This window comes from Pelodiscus sinensis, chromosome 19 (genome assembly GCF_052426305.1).
Source record: "Pelodiscus sinensis isolate ZL-2025 chromosome 19, ASM5242630v1, whole genome shotgun sequence".
Classification (NCBI taxonomy): Eukaryota; Metazoa; Chordata; order Testudines; family Trionychidae; genus Pelodiscus; species Pelodiscus sinensis.
The window spans coordinates 4466789-4493200 of NC_143070.1; the positions used below are offsets into that span (position 1 = coordinate 4466789).

Genomic DNA, 26412 nt, shown 5'->3' on the forward strand with positions numbered 1-26412 from the left:
TGTCTTCACGCAGCACACAGTTAACCTATGGAACTCCTTGCCAGAGGATGTTGTGCGGGCCAAAACTTTAACAGGGTTCAAAAAACAACTAGATACATTTAGCCAGGATAGGTAGGAATGGTGGCCCTAGCCTCTGTTTGTCAGCTGGGGAGAGATCACTTGATGAGTCCCTGTTCGGTTCACTTACTCTGGGGCATCTGGCATTGGCCACTCTTGGAAAGCAGGATACTGGGCTAGATGGACCTTCAGTCTGACCTGGTATGGCCGTTCTCATGCCTAGAACTATAGCCTGCAGTGGGTGGGGTGGCATGGGGTGAGGAGCTATTCTGCAGCCAGCATGATGAAATAACTACTGTGCTGTGTGAAAAGGGGGGTTCTCTGTATGTTGCCACCTTGTGGGTGCCGGTGTGAACAGAACACGAGACCCATGACTAGAAGAGCGTCCCCGTTAGCTCAGATAGGGACATGGGCGTGCTGGCATAGGAGGCTCAAGGTTCTAATCCTGGCTCCCCGTGTCCAAGATTGTCACAGATTGAGACACTCTGCCAGAGTGGCTAAGTAACTTGCCCATGGTCACACGGGGAATCGGTGGAAGAGCTGAAGATGGCGCCTAGATTCCCTGGAGTGTCAGCCTCACAGGGGTATTGCGGTGGGTAACGAGAGGGCTGGGAGCTGGAGGAGTGATGTATTCGTGTGCTAGCAGGCCAGCGCTGGGTTTGGGGTGAACGCACGGGAGTGAGAGGAAAGCTGGGTTCAAAGCCTCCTTCTCACCCCATGCGGCTGTGTCACTGCAAGTCACTGCATTGCTCAGTCCCTGCATTTCCCATGCAGCCCTGGCACTTTGGGGCAGGGCCTGTGTGTCTGCAGCGCCCGGCACAACGGGGCCCTGATCTCAGCCGGGGCAGGGACTGTCTCTCGCTGTGTCTGTGCAGCGCCCGGCACAACGGGGCCCTGATCTCAGCTGGGGCAGGGCCTGTCTCTCGCTGTGTCTGTGCAGCACCCGGCACAACGGGGCCCTGATCTCAGCTGGGGCAGGGCCTGTCTCTCGCTGTGTCTGTGCAGCGCCCGGCACAACGGGGCCCTGATCCCAGCTGGGGCAGGGCCTGTCTCTCGCTGTGTCTGTGCAGCGCCCGGCACAACGGGGCCCTGATCCCAGCTGGGGCAGGGCCTGTCTCTTGCTGTGTCTGTGCAGCGCCCGGCACAACGGGGCCCTGATCTCAGCTGGGGCAGGGCCTGTCTCTCGCTGTGTCTGTGCAGCGCCCGGCACAACGGGGCCCTGATCTCAGCTGGGGTAGGGTCTGTCTCTTGCTGTGTCTGTGCAGCGCCCAGCACAACGGGGCCCTGATCTCAGCTGGGGCAGGGCCTGTCTCTCGCTGTGTCTGTGCAGCGCCCGGCACAACGGGGCCCTGATCTCAGCTGGGACCTCTGGATGTTACTATAATCCACAAAGAGTACTGGACGACATTGGTATATGATAGACACAGTGTATCCTGCCCGAGATGGGTCTTTCCAGCCCTGATCCACGGCACCTTGCTGGGACGTGTTGTGGGGGTCCTGCCCCGAATGCCTCTGCTCCAGGAGTACATTCTGGCGTGCTCCTCTGGAGGTCAGCTCTTGGCACATAAACTGCAAGGCAAGGAGTTAATGAGAGGCACCGGGACTCCTGGGTTCCAGGCAGGGAGTGGGTTCTACTGTTTTAGGACAGGGGAGAGCGGTGAGCCCTGGCCGATGACGCAGTGGGAAGCGGAGTTGCTAATGATCGTGTCTACTCTGGGCAGTAGACTGGAGAAATTGACCTGGATCTCTGTTCTGGAGCAGCTCCCAGAATCGACGCTGTGCTGGAATAAAACCCACTTTTTACAGGGCTCAGACTTTGACTAAGCCAACTGTTAGTCTCCGCACTCACGCACGTATGCACTAACCACACCCCTTCCAGAGCCAGGGGTAGCACCCAGGAATCCTGGCTCCTAGCCCCCCGCTCTAACCACTAGACCCCACTCCTTTCCCGAAGCTGGGGACAGAACTGGCTTTCCTGCACTCTAACCACTAGACCCCCCTCTCCCTTCCCAGAGCTGGGTAGAGAACCCAGAAGTCCTGGCGCTCAGCCAAGCTGCACCCCTCCCCGCTCTAACCACTAGATACCACTACCCTCACAGAGCTGGGGAGAGTACCTACGATCCCTGGCTCCCAGCCTTCCCTGCTTTAATCACTAGTCCCCACTGCTCTCCAAGAGCTGGACACAGAACCCAGGCGCTCTGTCCCCCCCAACACTCTTCCCACTACAGCCCAGCTAAGGGATTGTGGTGGGGGCAGGGACAGCTTGCAACGCCTCCCTTCCCCCCGCCCACACACACATGCACGGCATGTGAAACTGCCAGCCACTTTGAGCCAGCACTGAGAGGCAGCCACTTCTGGGGTGGGGCAGCTGCAAAGCAGCCACACAGCAGCAGGGAACATAAGAACGGCCACACTAGGTCAGACCAAAGGTCCATCCAACCCAGTGTCCTGTCTGCCCACAGTGGCCAGTGCCAGGCGTCCCAGAGGGAGCAAACAGAACAGGGACTCATTCATGTGATTCCTCTCTTGTTATCCATTCCCAGACAAACAGAGGCTAGGGACATCATTCCTACCCATCCTGGCTAATAGCCAGTGATAGACCTCACCTCCGTGAATCTCTCTAGCTCTTTTTTGAACCTTGTTAAAATCCTAGTCTTCACCACATCCTCTGGCGAGGAGTTCCACAGGTTGACTGTGCGCTGCATGAAGACACATTTCCTTTGGTTTGTTTTAAACCTGCCGCCCGTTCATTTCAATTGGCGACCCCCCCCCCCCCAGCCCCAGGGAGTGCAACATTGGTCACAAAGTGCAGCTGCTTCTGGGGTGGGACATGCCCCCACAATGTTACTGCACTTGGGATCGGGCAACCACACGTGCGACACGGTCACCAGCATCTCTGACCTGACACACCATCGCCTCTTGCTTCAGCACTGGGCATGCAATCAGAGCCCCGTTTCCAAAGGGATTTAGGCGCCTAATGTTGCAGGCACCCCCTAGGGCAGGAGGTGCTGGAACCGCCACCGGGGGAGACTCTCACCCGGGCCATGCAGTTTTTCTGCTGCTATCCACCAGGCTGCCCCTCGCACTGTGCTCCGGTGTGTTGTCTGAGCGCTTGCCTATCCCCCCCCCCCCGCGAGGTGCTCGTGAGCTCACGAGTCCCTGTGTCCACACAGCCTCCGGGACTGGAACACAGGGCTGGGAGTGAGGGTCCTTGCAGGCTCACTCCCCATCAGTTGCAGGTGAGGGCTCCTGGATCCAAGCCCTGCCCTCGCCCCCCCACACACACTGCTCTAACCACTAGGCCCCATTGCCCTCCCACAGCTGTGTCTAGAACTCAGGAGTCCTGACTCCCAGCCCGCTCTAACCACTAGCCCCCACTCCCTTCCCACAGCTGGATCTAGAGCTCAGGAGTCCTGACTCCCAGCCCCCATCCCACTCTAACCACTAGCCCCCACTCCCTTCCCAGAGCCAGGCATAGAACCCAGGAGTCCTGGCTCCCAGCCCCTGTCCCGTTCTAACCACTAACCCCCACTCCCCTCCCACAACTGGGTCTAGAACCCAGTAGTCCTGACTCCCAGCCCCCATCCCACTCTAACCACTAGCCCCCACTCCCTTCCCAGAGCCAGGCATAGAACCCAGTAGTCCTGACTCCCAGCCACTTTCCCGCTCTAACCATTAGGCCCCACTCCCCTCCCAGAGCCAAGCATAGAACCCACGAGTCCTGGCTCTGAGCCACTTTCCAGGTACCGACAACTGTACAGCTGGCCCCATCCCCGACAGCATTCACTCCAAAAAGGAGAGGGTTATTTTTTCTGTCCTTGACAGGGACGTTGGGACCAACACCAGGATCTGGAGCTAATTGGTTCAAGGTCCCCCTGACGAGCAAGTTTGATTTAAAATAGTAACGAGGCAGGCACAATCGACTAGCTGCCAGTGACACAGCCCGGAGTCTGTCCTACTTCACAGCTCCGCTGGGCTGCAGGCCGGAGGGGAACACAAGGTACCTACCTCGAGATCTTAATGTTATCTGTCACTCTGTCCTTTCATCCCCTGTGTGCCTGTCCATCTGTCTGTCCCAGCCCCCTAGGCCCTGCTGGCCAGCGCTCCAATCCCCCAGCCCTAAATAGACTTTGTCTGTCTGTCTGATCCCCCTAGATCTGAACATACTTTGGCTGGCTGTCCCTCTAGTTCCTAATATACTCTGGTCCGTCTGTCTTAAACCCGATCTGTCTCAACCCCCAATCCTAATGTACTTAACCCTGTCTTAACCCTCCATCCTAATATACTCTGGTGCATCTGTCTTAAACCTGGTCTGTCTGTCTTCCACCCTCCCATCCTAATTTACTCTGGTCTGTCTGTTTCCCCTGGACCCTAATTTAATCAAGCTAATTTAACCATATTTTCATTCTGCCTAGAGCATCTATCTATCTATCTATCTATCTATCTATCCCCATCCACCCCATCTATCTATCTATCTATCTATCTATCTATCTATCTATCTATCTATCTATCTATCTATCCCCACACACACCCTGTATCTATCTATCTATCTATCTATCTATCTATCTATCTATCTATCCCCACACACACCCTGTATCTATCTATCTATCTATCTATCTATCTATCTATCTATCTATCTATCTATCTATCTATCTATCTATCTATCTATCTATCTATCCCCCCACACACCCTGTATCTATCTATCTATCTATCTATCTATCTATCTATCTATCTATCTATCCCCCCACACACCCTCTATCTATCTATCTATCTATCTATCTATCTATCTATCTATCTATATTTGGACACGTCTTTATTATTTAAAATTAAAAATAGGAGTAACAGCCTGTCTCTTCTTTTTCCCAATCTGTAGTAGAAATAGGATGATTTTATATCTACAGCTTGTTCTCTCAGGGGCTGGGTGTGCATACATGCCAAAACACTGCTATGAGGTGAAATGTTTCACTTTTCTGGGATCCACCATTATTGCGACTTTAAGTAACATAAATGCAACATAAATCTCCTCGTCTATTTCTGAGTTTTTATTTATTTTTCCCTACAGGGCCACTTTTGCCATCAACCCTAGATTTCCCTTTGCCAAAGAGAGTCCTTCCAACCTATTATGCGCCTGTTTGGGGGTAATGAGTATATAAAATTATAGACACCCCCCTTGGTGTGATGCCGGCATGAATCGGTGTGTAAGAGCTACGCAGCTCTATAAAGTGCTGTGAACGATACAGGCATTTTGCCCTTCACATGTTCCTACATCTCCTCCGTATTGACGGTGTCCAATTAGTAGGAAATATGTCATTCACAAAGATGTTTTATTATCTAACAATTGCTCCCTTTGTAAACCAAATTTTGCATGCAACATGGTTGACTTTGCCGTGGTGGTTGTTTTTCACTAGGACAAAAATCATTGAAAATAAAATCAAAGTCTTTTGCTCCCAAAGTGCGAAAGATCACAGCATGGCAAAGTCTCATGAACCTTTTCTGAAAGAGTGACCAACTCAGAAAACTGATCTAGTGTGAAGCCATGTCGTCTAGCTATATATTTTAGAAATGTGCATCTGTCTGTCCAGCTGCAAGTCCGTTTTTTTTAAGACCGACCTCCTCCTCAACAAGAAGAGGTAGGACCACCAAATTTGGCGGGCAGCGTCCTCTTCTCCTAACTTAAAGCCAAGGTCGGGGTTTGGCTGTGCCAGGACAATGGGATGTGCTTGGAATTCGATTGTTTCTCATAACATGGAAAGAGAGGGGTGTGGTAGGAGGGCGTTACACAGTGGAATGGCCACAAGAGGGCAGCGAACACCCCAGAGGGAAGCCACTGGCCAGCAGCAGTTGCCAGCCATTGAACAACCCCACCACCATCCCCAGGCCAAGCCGCACTGGTGGGGAGCCCTGCATGGCCCCCTTGTCTACAGAGAGCAACAGAAAGTGGACTGTGAGGCGGGCCCTGAGGCAAAGCCGGAGTCTGGGATGCACTGCCCCACCTCCCCCAGGCCAGCACTGGGAAGAAGCCTGGGGTTGGACTAAGCACCCCCACCCCCACCTTAGACTCTGGGCCGACCCAGGGAGAAGCCAGCAACCATGGTGCGTGATCTCACCCCGCCCTGGGCTGGACTTGGCCACACTGGATAAATCTTCTAGTAACGCGAGAAAAGGAAAATTCGGCCCATTTTGAAACTTTTTTCTAGAACAACTTCAAAACATCAGCATTGTCCTGAAAGTTAATTATGTTTTATATTTATGTGTTGAATAGTTCTACAAGTTAGCAGCATGTTATTTCAATTACTGGACAAAAAAATCCACCCGAATTGTTTTTTTAAATAGAAATGTGTTGTCCTATTAATTTTTGATTGTTATCTACATTAGATAGATAGATAGATAGATAGATAGATAGATAGATAGATAGATAGATAGATGGGGTGGATGAGGGTAGATAGATAGATGGGGTGGATGAGGGTAGATAGATAGATAGATAGATAGATAGATAGATAGATAGATAGATAGATAGATAGATAGATAGATAGATAGATGGGGTGGATGAGGGTAGATAGATAGGTAGATAGATGGGGTGGATGAGGGTAGATAGATAGATGGGGTGGATGAGGGTAGATAGATAGATGAGGTGGATGAGGGTAGATAGGTAGATAGATAGATGGGGTGGATGAGGGTAGATAGGTAGGTAGATAGATAGATAGATGGGGTGGATGAGGGTAGATAGATAGGTAGATAGATGGGGTGGATGAGGGTAGATAGGTAGGTAGATAGATAGATAGATGGGGTGGATGAGGGTAGATAGATAGATAGGTAGATAGATGGGGTGGATGAGGGTAGATAGATGCGGGGGTGGATGGGGATAGATTAGATTAGATTAGATTAGATTAGATTAGATTAGATTAGATTAGATTAGATTAGATAGAATGATAAAAAGGTAAAAAGAAACACACATACACAAATGCAACAAACATAAACTTTTCCTAATGTTTTAACTGTTTGTTATCTGCCCTTCGCCATATTTGAAACAGTTGATTATATACAATGTGACTGGTCTGGGAATTTTCCTTGGGGATTTCTATTACAGTGAACAATTTTTCCATGATGGCTTAGCTCAAGATGTCTCTGCTCCAATTTGTAACACAGTTGCTTTTTGGATTCCCATTGCTGCAGTGCAAGTGTTTCGGCAAGGATGAAGTCTCAGCTGAGACAAAGTTTTGAAAGTTGCGTTTTTGACAAATTGATTTTTTTTCCCCAAAGGGTCTGCCGCTGTGCTGCTGCCGATGGATACAGCTGTGAGATTGGAGAGATGCGCCCATGCTAGGAGAGGCAGCCTTCTTCACGGTGTGAACGTGACAATGCCCTTCGGGGACAGCGCTACAGCTGACGGTACCATCGCCCTTGAGGACCCTACAGCGCCTGGGGCCGGGACAGTCGTCCCCGGTGATAGCAGCCCTGGAGAGGGAGAAGCTGCCTTGCTCCAGCCTGAAGATAATGATGTGTCTAGCCCTGCTGTGGACACGCTGACCCCCACCGGCACTGCTGGAGATGACCACAGCTCCAGCACTGACGGATGCCTTGGCTCCATCCCGGGAGACGATGGCTCTGCCCCTGGAGATGGAGACATCAGCCCTGTCCTCGGAGATGGAGACACCGCCGTCGCCCCCAGAGAGGATGACCGAGCCAGCACGGCCGAAGGCATCAGCCCCATCCCCAGAGATGATGGTGCCTCCCCCATCAATGGAGACACCACAGTTGTCCCTGGAGATGCCACTGTCACCACTAGAGACATAACCATCGCCCCTGGGGACACAGTCGTCACCCCTGGGGCGATCGCCACTGTCATTGGGGACACAACCATCGCCCCAGAAGACACAATCGTCACCCCTGGGAAGATCACCATTGCCTCTGGAGACACCAACATCGCCCCTGGAGACACAACTGTGACTCCTGAAGACACCAACATCACTCCTGGAGACACAACCATCACCCCTGGTGACACAACCGACACCCCTGGGGAGATTGCCACTGTCATTGGGGATACAACCATTGCCCCAGAAGACACAATCGTCACCCCTGGGAAGATCACCATTGCCTCTGGAGACATCAACATCGCCCCTGGAGACACAGCCATCACCCCCGGAGACACAGTCGTGACTCCTGGAGACACCAACATCACCCCTGAAGACACAACAGTTACCCCTGGGGAGAGCACCATCGCCCCTGGAGACACAACCATCATCCTTAGGGACACAACTGTCACCCCTGGAGACACCATCACCACCTCTAGAGACACAACCGTCATCCCTGGGGAGATCACCATTATCATTGGGGACACAACCATTGCCCCTGGGGACATAACCCTCACCTCCAGAGACACAGCCGTGACTCCTGGAGACACCAACATCACCCTTGGGGATATAACCATCACCTCCAGAGACACAGCTGTGACTCCTGGAGACACCAACATCGCCCCTGGAGACACCAACATCACCCTTGGGGACATACCCATCACCTCCAGAGACACAACCGTGACTCCTGGAGACACCAACATCGCCCCTGGAGACACCAACATCGCCCTTGGGGACATACCCATCACCTCCAGAGACACAACCGTGACTCCTGGAGACACCAACATCACCCTTGGGGACATACCCATCACCTCCAGAGACACAACCGTGACTCCTGGGGATACAACCATCACCCCTAAGGACACAGCCATCACCCCTGGAGATGCCCCCGTCACGCCTGAAGACTCCACCCTCACTGCTGGAGATGCCACTGTGGTCCCCAGAGATGATACCAGCACTGACGGGAGCATCAGCCCCATACCTGGAGACCACGGTGCCGTCCCCATCAACGGAGACATCACAGTTGCCTCTGGAGACGCTCCTGCCGCTCCAGGAGATGCCACCATTGTCCCTGCAGACAAAGCCATTGCTCCTGCAGAGGCCACCTCCATCCTTGGAGATGCAGCCATCATCCCTGAATCTGTCACCGTTGCCCCTGGAGATACAACCATCGCCCCAGGAGACGCAGCCATCGCCCCTGGAGATGCGACCATCACCCCTGGAGACACAGCCATCTCCCCTGGAGATGCCCCCCTCGGTTCCGGAGAGACCACCATTGCCCCTGGGGACACAGCTGTTGCTCCAGAAGATTCCCCCATCACCCCTGGAGATAATGATGTCGCCGTCCTCGGAGATACCCGCTCTGCAGGCGCTGCCCCTGGAGACGTCAGCACCGCTGTGAGGGACACCGCCACTGCCGACCTCACCAGCACTGCCGCTCCTGGAGATGCCAACACCTCTTCGCTCGGGGCCACCCTTTCCCCTGGAGAGACCAGCACCCTCAGCCCAGCAGCCGCCCCTGACCAGACTGACCTTTCTTGGAGCAGCAGTACCCGATCCAAGCTGGCCACTCACAGCCAGACCACCCCTCCGGAGTGGCCTGGTACCCCTAGGGACAGCAGCATCCCCAGGGACACCTCCACGTCTTCTATGGTCATTGGTGAGGCCACTTCCTCTGGCGGCACAGAGACCCCAGACCAGATCACGGCCCCAACAACCGAGGGCACTCCAAGGAGCCTCACTGTTGCCAGGGAGACCACCACAGACCCTGGAGATGCTGATACCTACACCCGTGCCCCCAGAGACAACACTGCCTCCGCCCCTGGAGACATCACCACCCTTGGAGATGCGACAGTCCCTGGAGAGACCAGAACCACCCCTACTTCTCCTGGAGACAACACCACCACTGCCACTCTTGGAGACACTACAGCCCCTGGAGATACCACCAGCGCTGGAGACATCATGGCTGTCACCAACATCTCCAGAGACACAGATGCCAGTGTCACCCCTGGAGGAGATGCCGACACCATGGCCGCCTACCCTGGAGATGCTGCTAATGCCCCCAGGGATGCCACCAAGGGCTCTGGAGACATTGCCTACGCTCCTGGAGACACCACTGTCCCTGGAGACAATGATACCTACACCCATGTCCAAGGAGACACCAATACTGCTGCCCCTGGAGGCACCACCACTGCCCCTGGAAATGCTGAAACCTCAGGAGACACCTCCACCACTCCTGCTGTACCTGGGGATACCACACACTCTGGAGACACCACCACTGCCCCAGGAGACACTGCAGTACTTGTAGATACCACCACCACTCCTGGAGATGTGGCAGTCCCTGAAGACACCGCCACTTCCCCTGTAGAGACCACAGTCCCTGGAGAAACCACCAGTACTGTCGCCCCTGGAGACGCAGCAGTCCCTGGAGACACTATCACCACTGCCGTTGGAGACCTCGCCGACATAACAGTTACTGCTGGAAAAACAGCAGTTCCTGGAGACATTACATGTCTTCGAGATGCCACCACCAACACTGAACCTGGAGACACCATCGCCGCCACTCCTGGAGATGGTACAGTCCTTGGAGATGCCATTACCATCACCCCTGGAATCACTGCAGTTCCTGAAGACACCACCACTGTCACCCCTGAAGATCTGGCAGTCTCTGGAGACATGGCATGCCTTCAAAATGCCACCACCAACACTGCCCCTGGAGACACCATCACCACCTCACCTGGAGACACCATAGTCTCTAGAGACACCACCACCACTGCCCCTGGAGATGCAACAGTCCCTGGAGACACCACAGTCCTTGGAGACAACACTACCACCGCTACCACCACCCTTGGAGATGCTACAGGCCCTGGAGACAACATCACCACCTCTGGAGTTACCATCACCATCACCACTGCCCCTGGAGATGCTATAGACCCTGAAAACACCACCACCACCATCCCTGGAGATGCTATAGATCCTGAAGACAACACCACCACCATCCCTGGAGATGCTACAGTCCCTGGAGACACCATCACCACCTCTGGAGATACCATCACCATCACCACTGCCCCTGGAGATGCTATAGACCCTGAAAACAACACCACCACCATCCCTGAAGATGCTACAGTCCCTGAAGACACCACCACCACCACCCCTGGAGATGCTACAGTCCCTGAAGACACCACCACCATCACCCCTGGAGATGATACAGTCCCTGGAGACACCGTTACCACCTCTGGAGATACCATCACCATCACCACTGCCCCTGGTGATGCTATAGACCCTGGAGACACCACCACCACCATCCCTGGAGATGCTACAGTCCCTGGAGACACCATCACCACCACCCCTGGAGATACCATCCCCATAATCACTGCCCCTGGGGATGTTATAGTCCCTGGAGACACCATCACCACCCTCCCTGGAGATGCTACAGTCCCTGGAGACACCATCACCACCTCTGGAGTTACCATCACCATCACCACTGCCCCTGGTGATGCTGTAGACCCTGGAGACAACACCACCACCATCCCTGAAGATGCTACAGTCTCTGAAGACACCACCACCACCACCCCTGGAGATGCTACAGTCCCTGGAGACACCATCACCACCCTCCCTGGAGATGCTACAGTCCCTGGAGACACCATCACCACCTCTGGAGTTACCATCACCATCACCACTGCCCCTGGTGATGCTATAGACCCTGGAGACACCACCACCACCATCTCTGGAGATGCTACAGTCCCTGAGGAGAGCAACACGACCTCACCTGGAGATACCAGCACCATTGCCCCTGGAGATGCTGCAGTCCTTGGAGACACCACTACCACCACTCCTGGAAACGTTGCAGTGCCTGAAGACACCACCGCTGCTGCTGCCCTTGAAGATGTCTCAGACTCTGGAGATACCATTGTCACCCCCACCCTGGAAGACAATGTAAACTCTGGAGACACCCTCACGGCTGCCCCTGGAGATACCACCACCACCACCATCCTTGGAGATGTGGGTGTCCCTGGAGACACCATAGGCCGTGGAGATACCAGCACCATCGCTGCTCTTGGAGACACAACAGCCTCTGGAGATGCCTCCACCCCTACTGGAGATGCTACAGACCCTGGAGACACCAGCATTACTGCTGCCTACGGAGACCCCCCCACAGATAGTCCAGAATTGGCCACCATCCCTGGAGATGCGTCTGCCACTGTGGACCACCCTGGAGATACAACAGTTTCTGGAGATGTCCCAGTTCTTGGAGACGTCCCTGCCGCCACAGACAGCCCCGGAGATGCCGCTGATACCCCCGGAGACACTGCTGCTGTTGTCCTTGACGCCGATGAAGGCAATGCCCCCGGAGATAACACTGTTGCTGTCCCCCCCGGAGATGACCATGATGCCCCGGGAGAAACCAGGGCCCCTAGACTAGCATCCACCACGCCTGGTAAGCAGCAGTGAAGTCCACGGCTTGGTGGGGGGGAGGGAGGGAAAACAACAGTCCCCTGCCCCAATGCCATGCTAGTTACGGTCTGCCCGTGGGAGATGCCCCGTCGCTATGGTGACAGGCACCACGGTGGGGATGTAGCTGGGTGGGGAGGCCACGCCCCGTCCCAAGGGCAGCCCAGCCCCTGACCGGAGCATCTCTGCATCCACCCAGCCTGGGGAAGAACCTCTCACCCATTCTGCGCTCTCCTTCGGCAGCGGCCACCGTGCCACGGACCCTCTGGGCGTACCGATCCGTGGGCTTCATCAGCTTGCTCTGCCTCTTCCTCTCCGTGGGCCTGCTCACCGGGATAGTCGCGGTAAGGCCACACTGCTTCAGAAGCCAGCCTGCCCCTGGGTCTGGGGGGACGCCCCATCTGGATCCCCTCTCGCACCCCCAGGCTGGGGTGTCACCATGCTTGTAGCTGGCTAAGAACGCCTGGGTTCTGCCCCCAACTCGGGAAGGGCAGCGGGGTCTAGTGGTTGGATCAGAGGGAGTCTGGGAGACAAGGCTCCTGGGTTTTATCTTGGCTGTGGAAGGGTAGTGGGGCCTAGTGGTTAGAATGGGGGTGGGGCTGGGAGTCAGGATCCCTGGGTGCTTTCCTGGACCTGGGAGAGGCGTAGGGCCTAGTTGTTAGAATGGGGCAGGGCCCCTGGATTTTGTCCCAGGGCCTGGGAGGAGAAGAGAGTCTACTGGTTAGAGCAAAGGAACCGAGAGCGAGGACTCCTGAGTTCTGTCCCCAGCTCTGAGAAGGGAGTGGGGTCTAGTGGTTGGAGCCGGGAGGTGCCCCTAGGTTCTATCCCCAACTCTGGGTAGGGAGCGGGGTGTTGTCTGTGTTACCCCGGCTGCACCCCTGACTCCCTCGTGCCTCTTCTAGGTTGTCTGCTACATGAAGGTCATTACCATCAGCCGGTGGCCAGCTCCTTCCCGTGAGGGCCCTCCCTCGGTTGAGATCCCCACCTCGGGAGAGTCGGTGTGAGATGGTTGCCTGGGCTGCCACGGCGTATGAGGAAGACACCCGTCTCGCCGCTCCCCTCTTCAATCGCATGGGTAGTTAGTGTCCAGCGGGCACTGCTCTAGGGAAGACCGCAGCATCGCTGCACGCCAAGAACTTGGAACGTGTAATCCAGCGGATCGCAAGGGGTCACCGCTGGGCCATAACGCACGGGAGCAATGCTGCATCTCATGGGGCGGGGGGTAGCCTAGCGGCGCAGCTAACGCCACTTCTGGCGCCGGGGGGAAGGACAGGTCGATGGGCCCATCTTTCCCTGGATCGGAACCGCGGGCCTCCTCTGACCCAGTACCTCACCCTGCCTCTGCCAGAGCCAGTAGTGCAAGCTTGGCCGATCCCTGCAGTGCCCCATTGCTTCGTGGCTGTTAACTGGCTTTCATGGATCCACCCCAGAGCTGGGCGCAGCATGGCTGCGGAGGCATGACCCACCCCCAGAAGCAGCCGCAATTAAGCAGCCGGCATGCGGGCTTCCTAGAAGGTGGTTACACTTTGGAGCCGGACCCCCTGGCTGTAAATAACACCTGCCAGCACGATCTTTCCTTACCAGCTCCCCTGTGTCTGTGGGGGAAGGGCTCCCCACTTCTGGCTGCTGCTTGCATAATACAACCCACCACAACTCTCCAACAAACCCAGGGCCTCTCTCTCTTCTCTGAGTGCTCAAGTCTGGGCGAGTTGTCTGGGAGGCAGTGCCCACTTCTGCCCACTAGGAGGCAGGCTCTGAGCTTCCCCAGGTAGCTCCTGCAGTTGGCTTATAAAGAACCCAGCTGGGTCCCCCCCCCCCCAAAGTGTGCAGGGGTTTTAGGGCATCGCCCAAGACTTGGGGAACAAGGCGGCCCAGACTTGAGAGCGAGTGCATTAAAAAAGAGACGCTGGGAGCAGGATTTCCTGGGTTCTCGTCCCAGCTCTGGAAGGAGACGTGGAGTGGAGGGGGCTGGGAGACAGGATGCCTGGGTTCTCGCACTAGCTCTGGGAGGGGAGCAGGGGCTAGTGGTTAGAGCCGGGAGTCAGGCCTCCTGGGTTCTCTCCTTAGCTCTGGAAGGGAGGGGGGGTGTCTAGTGGTTAGAGAGGTGGGGAGGGGGCTGGGAATCAGGGCCCCTGGGTCCTCCCTGCAGCTGTGGGAGGAGAGTGGGGGCTAGTGCTTAGAGCAAGAAGTGTTAGGAGTCAGGGCTCTTGGGTTCTCACTCTAATTTTGGGAGGGGAGTGGGAGCTAGTGGTTAGAGCTGGGAGGGCTGGGAGTCAGGACTCCTGGGTCCTTGCTCTAGCTCTGAGAGGAGAGTGGGGGCTAGCAGTCAGAGCAGGGAGAGCTGGGAGTTAGGACTCCTGGGTTCCTGCTCTAATTTTGGGAGGGGAGTGGGGGCTAGTGGTTACAGCAAGGGGGTGGACCTGGGAGTCAGGTCTCCTGAGTGTGATCCCTGGCTCTGAAAAGGGAGTGGTGTCTAGCGGTTAGTGGGGGAGGAAGGCTGGGAGTCAGGACTGCTGGGTTCTTGCTTCAGTTGTGGAGTGTAGTGGTTAGAGCATGAAGGGTTAGGCATCAGGACTCCTGGGTTCTAGCCCTGGCCCGGGAAGGGAAGTGATCTCTACTGGTTAGAGTGGGTTGGGGCAGAGGAGGACGCCTGGGTTCCCATTTTTAGCACTGGGCACCGAACGGGATTCACACAGGACTCCCCTGCTGGGTTTATTTCCCGAGTTCAAAGTTCCCACAGTGCACAAAAGGAAAACCGATTCCGGTGTCGGCGAACGGCCAGCCTTGCGATCCTCCCCGGGTCCCGATGAAAGCTCTGCCAGTGGATACAGAAACCGGATTCTCCATTTCAGCCGAACCCATCCGGATTGGCACCTCCGCGCCAGCCCAGCCCCCTTCTGGGCGATCGCAAAGGGGTTATAAAAAGCGCTTTGCCAGCACCGAGCCGCTATTACCCGGCCTGTAATTAAAGCCGGGACAGCGCCTGGCAGGAGCCAGCAGCCTGTAACTGTTAAGGGACCGTGTGTGTCTGTGTGAGACTGTCAGGGGACAGCGCATCCTGCTGAGCCCTCAGCTCCTGCCTCCTGCAGCACAGCGCCCCCTGCTGAGCCCTCAGCCCCGCCTCCTGCAGCACAGCGCATCCTACTGAACCCTCAGCCCCCGCCTCCTGCAGCACAGCGCCCCCTGCTGAGCCCTCAGCTCCCGCCTCCTGCAGCACAGCGCCCCCTGCTGAGCCCTCAGCCCCCGCCTCCTGCAGCACAGCGCCCCCTGCTGAGCCCTCAGCCCCCTCCTCCTTCAGCACAGCGCCCCCTGCTGAGCCCTCAGCCCCCGCCTCCTGCAGCACAGCGCCCCCTGCTGAGCCCTCAGCCCCCGCCTCCTGCAGCACAGCGCCCCCTGCTGAGCCCTCAGCCCCGGCCTCCTGCAGCACAGCGCCCCCTGCTGAGCCCTCAGCCCCCGCCTCCTGCAGCACAGCGCCCCCTGCTGAGCCCTCAGCTCCTGCCTCCTGCAGCACAGCGCCCCCTGCTGAGCCCTCAGCCCCCCGCCTCCTTCAGCACAGCGCCCCCTGCTGAGCCCTCAGCCCCCTCCTCCTTCAGCACAGCGCCCCCTGCTGAGCCCTCAGCCCCCGCCTCCTGCAGCACAGCGCCCCCTGCTGAGCCCTCAGCCCCGCCTCCTGCAGCACAGCGCCCCCTGCTGAGCCCTCAGCCCCCGCCTCCTGCAGCACAGCGCCCCCTGCTGAGCCCTCAGCCCCTGCCTCCTGCAGCACAGCGCCCCCTGCTGAGCCCTCAGCCCCCGCCTCCTGCAGCACAGCGCCCCCTGCTGAGCCCTCAGCCCCTGCCTCCTGCAGCACAGCGCCCCCTGCTGAGCCCTCAGCCCCCGCCTCCTGCAGCACAGCGCCCCCTGCTGAGCCCTCAGCCACCGCCTCCTGCAGCACAGCGCCCCCTGCTGAGCCCTCAGCCCCCGCCTCCTGCAGCACAGCGCCCCCTGCTGAGCCCTCAGCCCCCGCCTCCTGCAGCACAGCGCCCCCTGCTGAGCCCTCAGCCCCTGCCTCCTGCAGCACAGCGCCCCCTGCTGAGCCCTCAGCCCCCTCCTCCTTCAGCACAGCGCCCCCTGCTGAGCCCTCAGCCCCCGCCTCCTGCAGCACAGCGCCCCCTGCTGAGCCCTCAGCCCCCTCCTCCTTCAGCACAGCGCCCCCTGCTGAGCCCTCAGCCCCCGCCTCCTGCAGCACAGCGCCCCCTGCTGAGCCCTCAGCCCCCGCCTCCTGCAGCACAGCGCCCCCTGCTGAGCCCTCAGCCCCCGCCTCCTGCAGCACAGCGCCCCCTGCTGAGCCCTCAGCCCCGCCTCCTGCAGCACAGCGCTCCCTGCTGAGCCCTCAGCCCCGCCTCCTGCAGCACAGCGCCCCCTGCTGAGCCCTCAGCCCCGCAACCTGCAGCACAGCGCCCCCTGCTGAGCCCTCAGCCCCCGCCTCCTGCAGCACAGCGCCCCCTGCTGAGCCCTCAGCCCCGCCTCCTGCAGCACAGCGCTCCCTGCTGAGCCCTCAGCCCCCGCCTCCTGCAGCACAGCGCCCCCTGCTGAGCCCTCAGCCCCCTCCTCCTTCAGCACAGCGCCCCCTGCTGAGCCCTCAGCCCCCGCCTCCTGCAGCACAGCGCTCCCTGCTGAGCCCTGAGCCCCCGCCTCCTGCAGCACAGCGCCCCCTGCTGAGCCCTCAGCCCCCTCCTCCTTCAGCACAGCGCCCCCTGCTGAGCCCTCAGCCCCCGCCTCCTGCAGCACAGCGCCCCCTGCTGAGCCCTCAGCCCCGCCTCCTGCAGCACAGCGCCCCCTGCTGAGCCCTCAGCCCCCGCCTCCTGCAGCACAGCGCCCCCTGCTGAGCCCTCAGCCCCCGCCTCCTGCAGCACAGCGCCCCCTGCTGAGCCCTCAGCTCCTGCCTCCTGCAGCACAGCGCCCCCTGCTGAGCCCTCAGCCCCCTCCTCCTTCAGCACAGCGCCCCCTGCTGAGCCCTCAGCCCCCGCCTCCTGCAGCACAGCGCCCCCTGCTGAGCCCTCAGCCCCCGCCTCCTGCAGCACAGCGCCCCCTGCTGAGCCCTCAGCCCCCTCCTCCTTCAGCACAGCGCCCCCTGCTGAGCCCTCAGCCCCCGCCTCCTGCAGCACAGCGCTCCCTGCTGAGCCCTGAGCCCCCGCCTCCTGCAGCACAGCGCCCCCTGCTGAGCCCTCAGCCCCCTCCTCCTTCAGCACAGCGCCCCCTGCTGAGCCCTCAGCCCCCGCCTCCTGCAGCACAGCGCCCCCTGCTGAGCCCTCAGCCCCGCCTCCTGCAGCACAGCGCCCCCTGCTGAGCCCTCAGCCCCCGCCTCCTGCAGCACAGCGCCCCCTGCTGAGCCCTCAGCCCCCGCCTCCTGCAGCACAACGCCCCCTGCTGAGCCCTCAGCCCCCGCCTCCTGCAGCACAGCGCCCCCTGCTGAGCCCTCAGCCCCGGCCTCCTGCAGCACAGCGCCCCCTGCTGAGCCCTCAGCCCCCGCCTCCTGCAGCACAACGCCCCCTGCTGAGCCCTCAGCCCCCGCCTCCTGCAGCACAGCGCCCCCTGCTGAGCCCTCAGCCCCGGCCTCCTGCAGCACAGCGCCCCCTGCTGAGCCCTCAGCCCCCGCCTCCTTCAGCATAGCGCATCCTGCTGAGCCCTCAGCCCCCGCCTCCTGCAGCACAGCGCCCCCTGCTGAGCCCTCAGCCCCCGCCTCCTGCAGCACAGCGCCCCCTGCTGAGCCCTCAGCCCCCGCCTCCTGCAGCACAGCGCCCCCTGCTGAGCTCTCAGCCCCTGCCTCCTGCAGCACAGCGCCCCCTGCTGAGCCCTCAGCCCCCGCCTCCTGCAGCACAGCGCCCCCTGCTGAGCCCTCAGCCCCTGCCTCCTGCAGCACAGCGCCCCCTGCTGAGCCCTCAGCTCCTGCCTCCTGCAGCACAGCGCCCCCTGCTGAACCCTCAGCCACCTCCTCCTGCAGCACAGCGCCCCCTGCTGAGCCCTCAGCCCCCGCCTCCTGCAGCACAGCGCCCCCTGCTGAGCCCTCAGCCCCCGCCTCCTGCAGCACAGCGCCCCCTGCTGAGCCCTCAGCCCCCTCCTCCTTCAGCACAGCGCCCCCTGCTGAGCCCTCAGCCCCCTCCTCCTGCAGCACAGCGCCCCCTGCTGAGCCCTCAGCCCCCGCCTCCTGCAGCACAGCGCCCCCTGCTGAGCCCTCAGCCCCCGCCTCCTGCAGCACAGCGCCCCCTGCTGAGCCCTCAGCCCCCGCCTCCTGCAGCACAGCGCCCCCTGCTGAGCCCTCAGCCCCCGCCTCCTGCAGCACAGCGCCCCCTGCTGAACCCTCAGCCACCTCCTCCTGCAGCACAGCGCCCCCTGCTGAGCCCTCAGCCCCCGCCTCCTGCAGCACAGCGCCCCCTGCTGAGCCCTCAGCCCCCGCCTCCTGCAGCACAGCGCCCCCTGCTGAGCCCTCAGCCCCCTCCTCCTTCAGCACAGCGCCCCCTGCTGAGCCCTCAGCTCCTGCCTCCTGCAGCACAGCGCCCCCTGCTGAGCCCTCAGCCCCGCCTCCTGCAGCACAGCGCCCCCTGCTGAGCCCTCAGCCCCTGCCTCCTGCAGCACAGCGCCCCCTGCTGAGCCCTCAGCTCCTGCCTCCTGCAGCACAGCGCCCCCTGCTGAACCCTCAGCCACCTCCTCCTGCAGCACAGCGCCCCCTGCTGAGCCCTCAGCCCCCGCCTCCTGCAGCACAGCGCCCCCTGCTGAGCCCTCAGCCCCCGCCTCCTGCAGCACAGCGCCCCCTGCTGAGCCCTCAGCCCCCTCCTCCTTCAGCACAGCGCCCCCTGCTGAGCCCTCAGCCCCCTCCTCCTGCAGCACAGCGCCCCCTGCTGAGCCCTCAGCCCCCGCCTCCTGCAGCACAGCGCCCCCTGCTGAGCCCTCAGCCCCCGCCTCCTGCAGCACAGCGCCCCCTGCTGAGCCCTCAGCCCCCCGCCTCCTTCAGCACAGCGCCCCCTGCTGAGTCCTCAGCCCCCTCCTCCTTCAGCACAGCGCCCCCTGCTGAGCCCTCTGCCCCCGCCTCCTGCAGCACAGCGCTCCCTGCTGAGCCCTCAGCCCCCGCCTCCTGCAGCACAGCACCCCCTGCTGAGCCCTCAGCCCCCGCCTCCTGCAGCACAGCACCCCCTGCTGAGCCCTCTGCCCCCGCCTCCTGCAGCACAGCGCCCCCTGCTGAGCCCTCAGCCCCCGCCTCCTGCAGCACAGCACCCCCTGCTGAGCCCTCAGCCCCCGCCTCCTGCAGCACAGCGCCCCCTGCTGAGCCCTCAGCCCCCGCCTCCTGCAGCACAGCGCCCCCTGCTGAGCCCTCAGCCCCCGCCTCCTGCAGCACAGCGCCCCCTGCTGAACCCTCAGCCACCTCCTCCTGCAGCACAGCGCCCCCTGCTGAGCCCTCAGCCCCCGCCTCCTGCAGCACAGCGCCCCCTGCTGAGCCCTCAGCCCCCGCCTCCTGCAGCACAGCGCCCCCTGCTGAGCCCTCAGCCCCCGCCTCCTGCAGCACAGCGCCCCCTGCTGAGCCCTCAGCCCCCGCCTCCTGCAGCACAGCACCCCCTGCTGAGCCCTCAGCCCCCGCCTCCTGCAGCACAGCGCCCCCTGCTGAGCCCTCAGCCCCGCCTCCTGCAGCACAGCGCCCCCTGCTGAGCCCTCAGCCCCGGCCTCCTGCAGCACAGCGCCCCCTGCTGAGCCCTCAGCCCCGCCTCCTGCAGCACAGCGCCCCCTGCTGAGCACTCAGCCCCCGCCTCCTGCAGCACAGCGCCCCCTGCTGAGCCCTCCGCCCCCGCCTCCTGCATCACAGTGCCCCCTGCTGAGCCCTCAGCTCCGACTCCTTCAGCACAGCGCCCCCTGCTGAGCCCTCAGCTCCGACTCCTTCAGCACAGCGCCCCCTGCTGAGCCCTCAGCTCCGACTCCTTCAGCACAGCGCCCCCTGCTGAGCCCTCAGCTCCTGCCTCCTGCAGCACAGCGCCCCCTGCTGAGCCCTCAGCCCCCGCCTCCTGCAGCACAGCGCCCCCTGCTGAGCCCTCAGCCCCCGCCTCCTGCAGCACAGCACCCCCTGCTGAGCCCTCAGCCCCGGCGTCCTGCAGCACAGCGCCCCCTGCTGAGCCCTCAGCCCCGGTGTCCTGCAGCACAGCGCCCCCTGCTGCCCCACTGGGATCAGCACTGACTGCCAGCAGACAGGGCCCCCTACTGAGCCTGTTCTCTGTGGCGCAGCACACACACCCCCTAACACCATATAGGAGCACTGGGGTTAGCACTAGGAAGGGAGAGCACCCCCTATATTCTCCCTCATCCTGTTTGCCTGCAGCACAGCGCCCCCTAGGGTATTGAGGCCTGCACTGACTACCAGGGGAAAGTCTGCCCCTTGCTGAGCCCTGTCCCCGCCCATGCCCCACACACACTCCCTGCAGCACATGGCAGGGAGTCCCAAATCAGCATAAGAGGATGTGGGGAGAGGGGACAGATACACAAGTAGTCACCTGCGGGGTGGTGGGCTTTGCACTGGGCATGGTGTCCTCAGCAGGGGTGTGTCCTGCAGATGCTGGCAGAGAACATGGGGGGAGACGCTGGAACATCAGCCCCTCGCTATTTGTCTCGTGCTCTGTGGGACTTTCGTAGCAAGCCCCAGCCGGGATCAGACCCATGGTCCGCATAAGCCAGTTGTCTCTCTCCGACAGCTCCTCAGTGCCAATTGCTTAAGAAAAACGGGCACTACATTCCCCCTTGTGGTAATTTATGGAATTAGCAGCGTGTCGGAGGAAAGTTTCCTCCCAATAATTAACGCTTGGAGGCTTAATTATTTATTATCAGTTTATATAATTTACACCTTTTTTGTATTCACACCTAATTATCATGGTTCTCATTCTCCATGTAAATGTCTACCTTTACTGCTGTCTCCTGCCTCAGTGTGATCATGCAGCAGTGAGTTCCACAGGTTCACCAGGCTGCCTGCCAACACTGAATTTCCCACACCAGTTTGGCTGCTTGCAGGCAGGGACTCTTAAAAGCAGTTCACAAATAGGAGTTCAGCCCAGGGAAAGGGGAGGGTGGTCGTCGTTATCTTGGTTTCACAGAGGGGGAAACTGAGGCCCAGAGCACTGGGGGGGTGACATGGTGCGTCAGCAGCAGAGCCAAACCAGAAAACGAGAAACTGAAATCACAGCCCCCGGCCCGCCCCCTAGGCTGTTCTAACCATTTATCCACAGCCCCTCACAGACTCAAGAAGAGAAACCCAGGACTCCCTGCCTAGACCCCAGTCCTCTTCTAGAGCTGGGAAAAGAACCCAGGAGTCCTAACTCCCAGTTCTAACCACTAGACCCCACTTCCCTCCCAGAGCTGGGACAAGAGCCCAGTGGTCCTGACTCCCAGCACTTTCTTGCACTAACCACTTGACCCCACTTCCTTCCCAGAGCTGGGACAAGAACCCGGGAGTCCTGACTCCCAGCCCTCCTTGCACTAACCACTAGACCCCACTTCCCTCCCAGAGCTGGGACAAGAGCCCTGACACCCAGCCCCCGCTTGTGCTAACCACTGGATCACCTTGGTAGAGTAACACCAGGGTCGATGAGAGGAGCCTGGGACCTTCCATTCCACCATCATGTGCACCCTCACCCTTCTTACTCCCCTGCGTCCCCTTCCTAACCTGCCCTGTGCAAAGCCGCCACCTGGCCTGACACAATCCCTCACCGGCAGCTCCAACCTCGCCATTTCGTGACCAAAATAAACTCATCCAGAGGGAACCGTTCCAGCCCCCGCCTGCGAGGCTGAAACGCCACATCCCTGCACCCTATAATAAACGGTTCCTCGCCTGCCATGGCGGTGGGACGGACAGGACGAGGCAGGACTATACTTAAACACACAGCCCTGGCAGAGGCGTTGAAGACTCGGCGAAGGACAGTGGTCGCCATGCACCGGCGGCCAGCCTCACCCCAGGCTGCCTTCTGGCTAATCCAACTGCTGATTGTGGGGCTGCCAGTCCCAGGTAAGGGTGGGGTTCATTTACGCACAAAGGCAGCCTTTCCCAACCCCTCGTTTGCTGGCCAGAGTTGCCAGCACTCATTTCGGACACAGAGGAAGTCTCCAGCTTTGATACGTGGGGAGATTGCCTTGAAAACGCACCGGGGGGTAACTCACGGCTACCTGAGTTTGAAGAGAGTCTGAGCTGGTACTGAGTGGGTGGATCTACCCAGGGGCATCTTAACAGCTGTTGTCTTGATCGTGAAAACATCAACAATGGCTCCTTCTTTCTCTTGCCAGAAGGGAGAGAGAGAGAGTAATAATAAGGGGAGAGATCTACACAATCTTCTCCGAGTGGCAGCTTGTTTTGGGTAGGGTCTACAGTAAATATGGCAGCTGCAGCGGGGGCTTTCCTTGAGCCGGGAGTTCGGCTGGGCAGAGCCTGGGAAGATGAGACGGGGCGGAAGGGAACCGACGGGGAATCAGGTGCGGGGGCTCTGGGCAGGATTCCCGGGGAAGAATTCCTTGGGCTCTGGTTACAGCCCAGGAATGCCAGTGACGCACCATACGCCTATTGTGCTAATACAAAGCACTGAAGGGCAGACAAGTGCCACCCCCCGCCTGTGAAACAGGGTTAATATTCATTTCCTTGTCTGGTCTACTTTGGGAGGTCTTTGGTGAAGTGCCAGTCTCTCGCTGTGTCTGTGCAGCACCCGGTACAACGGGGCCCTGATCCCAGCTGGGGCAGGGACTGTCTCTCGCTGTGTCTGTGCAGCACCCGGCACAACGGGGCCCTGATCTCAGCTGGGGCAGGGACTGTCTCTCGCTGTGTCTGTGCAGCACCCGGTACAACGGGGCCCTGATCCCAGCTGGGGCAGGGACTGTCTCTCGCTGTGTCTGTGCAGCGCCCGGCACAATGGGGCCCTGATCTCAGCTGGGGCAGGGTCTGTCTCTCACTGTGTCTGTGCAGCACCCGGTACAACGGGGCCCTGATCTCAGCCGGGGCAGGGCCTGTCTCTGTGTGTCTGTGCAGCGCCCGGCACAACGGGGCCCTGATCTCAGCTGGGGCAGGGTCTGTCTCTCGCTGTGTCTGTGCAGCGCCCGGCACAACGGGGCCCTGATCTCAGCTGGGGCAGGGTCTGTCTCTTGCTGTGTCTGTGCAGCGCCCGGCACAACGGGGCCCTGATCTCAGCTGGGGCAGGGACTGTCTCTCGCTGTGTCTGTGCAGCGCCCGGCACAACGGGGCCCTGATCTCAGCTGGGGCAGGGACTGTCTCTTGCTGTGTCTGTGCAGCGCCCGGCACAACGGGGCCCTGATCTCAGCTGGGGCAGGGACTGTCTCTTGCTGTGTCTGTGCAGCACCCGGCACGACGGGCCCTGATCTCAGCTGGGGCAGGGACTGTCTCTCGCTGTGTCTGTGCAGGGCCCGGCACAACGGGGCCCTGATCTCAGCTGGGGCAGGGTCTGTCTCTTGCTGTGTCTGTGCAGCGCCCGGCACAACGGGGCCCTGATCTCCATTTGGGTGTGTAGTACCATGAAACAACTATTCCTACTAGGCTCTGAAGGTGAGTGCCGGGGAGATATAAGTCTCCAAGGAGGAGCCACGTTAGTCTGTAACATTGATAACAACAAGTGGTCCTGGGGTACCTTAGAGACTAACCAAAATATATGGACTCGTGAGCTTTCGTGGGTAAAGAAGTGGGTTTTACCCATGAAGGCTCATGCTACTAGACACATTTTTTGTAAGTCTTTAAGGGGCCATGGGATTACTCGTCCTTGGGAAATAGAAATGCATTCCAGTTTTCTCCCCAGCCGCAGAGAAATGCCCTGATTTGCCCTATGTCCCACTGGAAATAAAACCCAGCTCCCCTGGTGCCTTAAAGATAAGACGGGTCCTGCCCTGATTCTCCGGAAAAAGCAGCCCAGAGAATCACACCTCCCGCTCTGTGTACCTGCTTATCTTCAAGACAGTTAGAAGCAGATCATGATGCGGAGCGTCACCCAGGGCGGGGAAGCCGTACAAGCTGTTACAGCCATACCCACCCAGCGAGTGATTCACTGTGCACGCCGCCGCCTGAGATTTATGACCCCGATTGGCGTCCCAGTGCAGGAAGCGGGTTGGGGGCAGGGAACCGTTTTGACGTACCGTGTTCGGACAGCACCTCGCACCCCGGGGCCCTGAGCTGTTCGTGGGACTCCGGCACGGTCCCCCATGGGCCCAGGGCGGCTGGGAGTTACCCCAGGGGCCTGGCTCACGTTATGCAAGGAGGAGCTTTGCGGGAGTGGGGTGGGAGGGGCAGAGCAGGGGCAGGGGTTGAGGGAAGGGGTGGAGTGGGTCCTGCAGCGGAAGGATTACCCTGGGCCCCATGCTGGGGGCAATAAGGGGGTTGCCCCAGGCTCCTTAGGGACGGCACTGGACTCCGGGGCACTATGCTCATACAAATCAAGAATAACAATTGGCCAGCTGGGACTGCTCCGGGCTGGAGCCAGGGATCCCTTGGTGATACCAGGGTGACAGAAGCAGGGAAAAGAAGGCCCAAGGCCAGCAAAGAACTCCCCCCTCCCACTCGCAGGCAGTGCTGACCTCAGTCCTCCAGTGCAGCACTAGGGGGCGCTGTGCTGCGAGGAACCAAGCAGGGGGATCACTAGGGGGCGCTCTTCTCTGTCAATCAGTGCTGACTGCAGAGCAGAGACTGGCTGGGCCACAAGGGTGCCATTTAAGGGGAAGGTTGTGGGGTGGGGGGAGGGCAGGCAGTAGCCCCCCCTACAATGGGAACCCCCAGATATCATACTTGAGGCCTGCTTAAAGCTGCAGGCTGTGGCTCCAGAGGCAGTTTTTAACTGCAACCGGCGTTTGAACTTTGCCTTTGGGGCAGAGAGTTTGTTATAAAAAGGAGTTGGTCATTCATCGTTAGATCAAAATGAAACCATTGGGAGGGGAGAGTAGGAATGAGTGTTGTGCTGCAGGGATTTGCATTAGGGCCACTGTGTTAAACTTTTAAATGTTCTTTAAAAAGGGGTAAGTAGCAAGGTGGCAAAATTTACAGGCACTTCAAAACTACTCAAAAGCTGACGGCAAAGAGCTACAAAGGAATCTCACGAAACTGGGTGACTGTGCAACACAAGGGCAGAAGGAATTCAGGGCTGATGAATGCAAAGTAATGCATATGGGAAAATATAATCCCGACTATACATAGAAAAATGGTGGGATCTAAATTAGCAGTTACCACTCAAGAAAGAGATCTCAGAATCATTAACATAAGAGCGTAAGAATGGCCAGACTGGGTCAGACCAAAGGTCTAGCTAGCCCAATGTCCTATCTGCTGAGAGTGGCCAATACAGATGCCCCAGAGGGAGGCAACACAACAGGTAATCCATACATGATCCCTCTCCTGTCACCCATTTCCAGACAGACAGAGATTAGGGACACCATTCCTACTCATCCTGGCTAATAGCCATTAATAGCTAACATCCATGAATCTATGTAGCTCTTTTTTTGAACCCTGCTAAAGTCCTAGTCTTCACCACATCCTCTGGCAAGGAGTTCCACCAGTTGACCAAGTGCTGAGTGAAGAAAAACTTCCTTTTGTTTGTTTTAAACCTGCTACCTTATTAATTACATATGGTGGCCCCTAGTTCTTATGTTGTGGGAACAAGTAAATAACGTTTCCTTATTCACTTTTTCCACACCAGTCATGATTTTACAGACCTCTGTCCTATCCCCCCTTATTCTCCTCTTTTCTAAGATGAAAAGTATCAGGCTACGTCTAGACTGGCATGATTTTGCGCAATTGCTTTTAACGGAAAAGTTTTTCCGTTAAAAGTATTTCCGCAAAAGAGCGTCTATTTTTGTGCAAAAGCATCCGTGGCCAGTCTAGACACAATTTTGGTCAAGAAAGCCCCGTTCGCCATTTTCGCCATCGGGGCTTTTTTGCACAAAACAATTCTTCCCTGTCTACACTGGCCCTCTTGCACAAAAATATTTGCCCAAGAGGGTTTTTTCCCGAGCGGGAGCGTCAAAGTATTTGCGCAAGAACACTGACAATCTTACATGAGATCGTCAGCAT

General features: G+C 58.9%; 1 protein-coding gene across 1 annotated transcript; it reads left to right on the plus strand.

Moving 5' to 3' along the window:
* Nucleotides 1-7415: 7415 nt before the first annotated feature.
* On the plus strand, nucleotides 7416-13363 carry LOC149522067 (uncharacterized). Its single transcript, XM_089771464.1, has 4 exons — nucleotides 7416-9699; nucleotides 9847-12345; nucleotides 12603-12703; nucleotides 13262-13363. Exons 1-4 carry the CDS (start codon nucleotides 7416-7418, stop codon nucleotides 13361-13363), a joined length of 4986 nt encoding a protein of 1661 aa, XP_089627590.1.
* Nucleotides 13364-26412: the final 13049 nt, after the last annotated feature.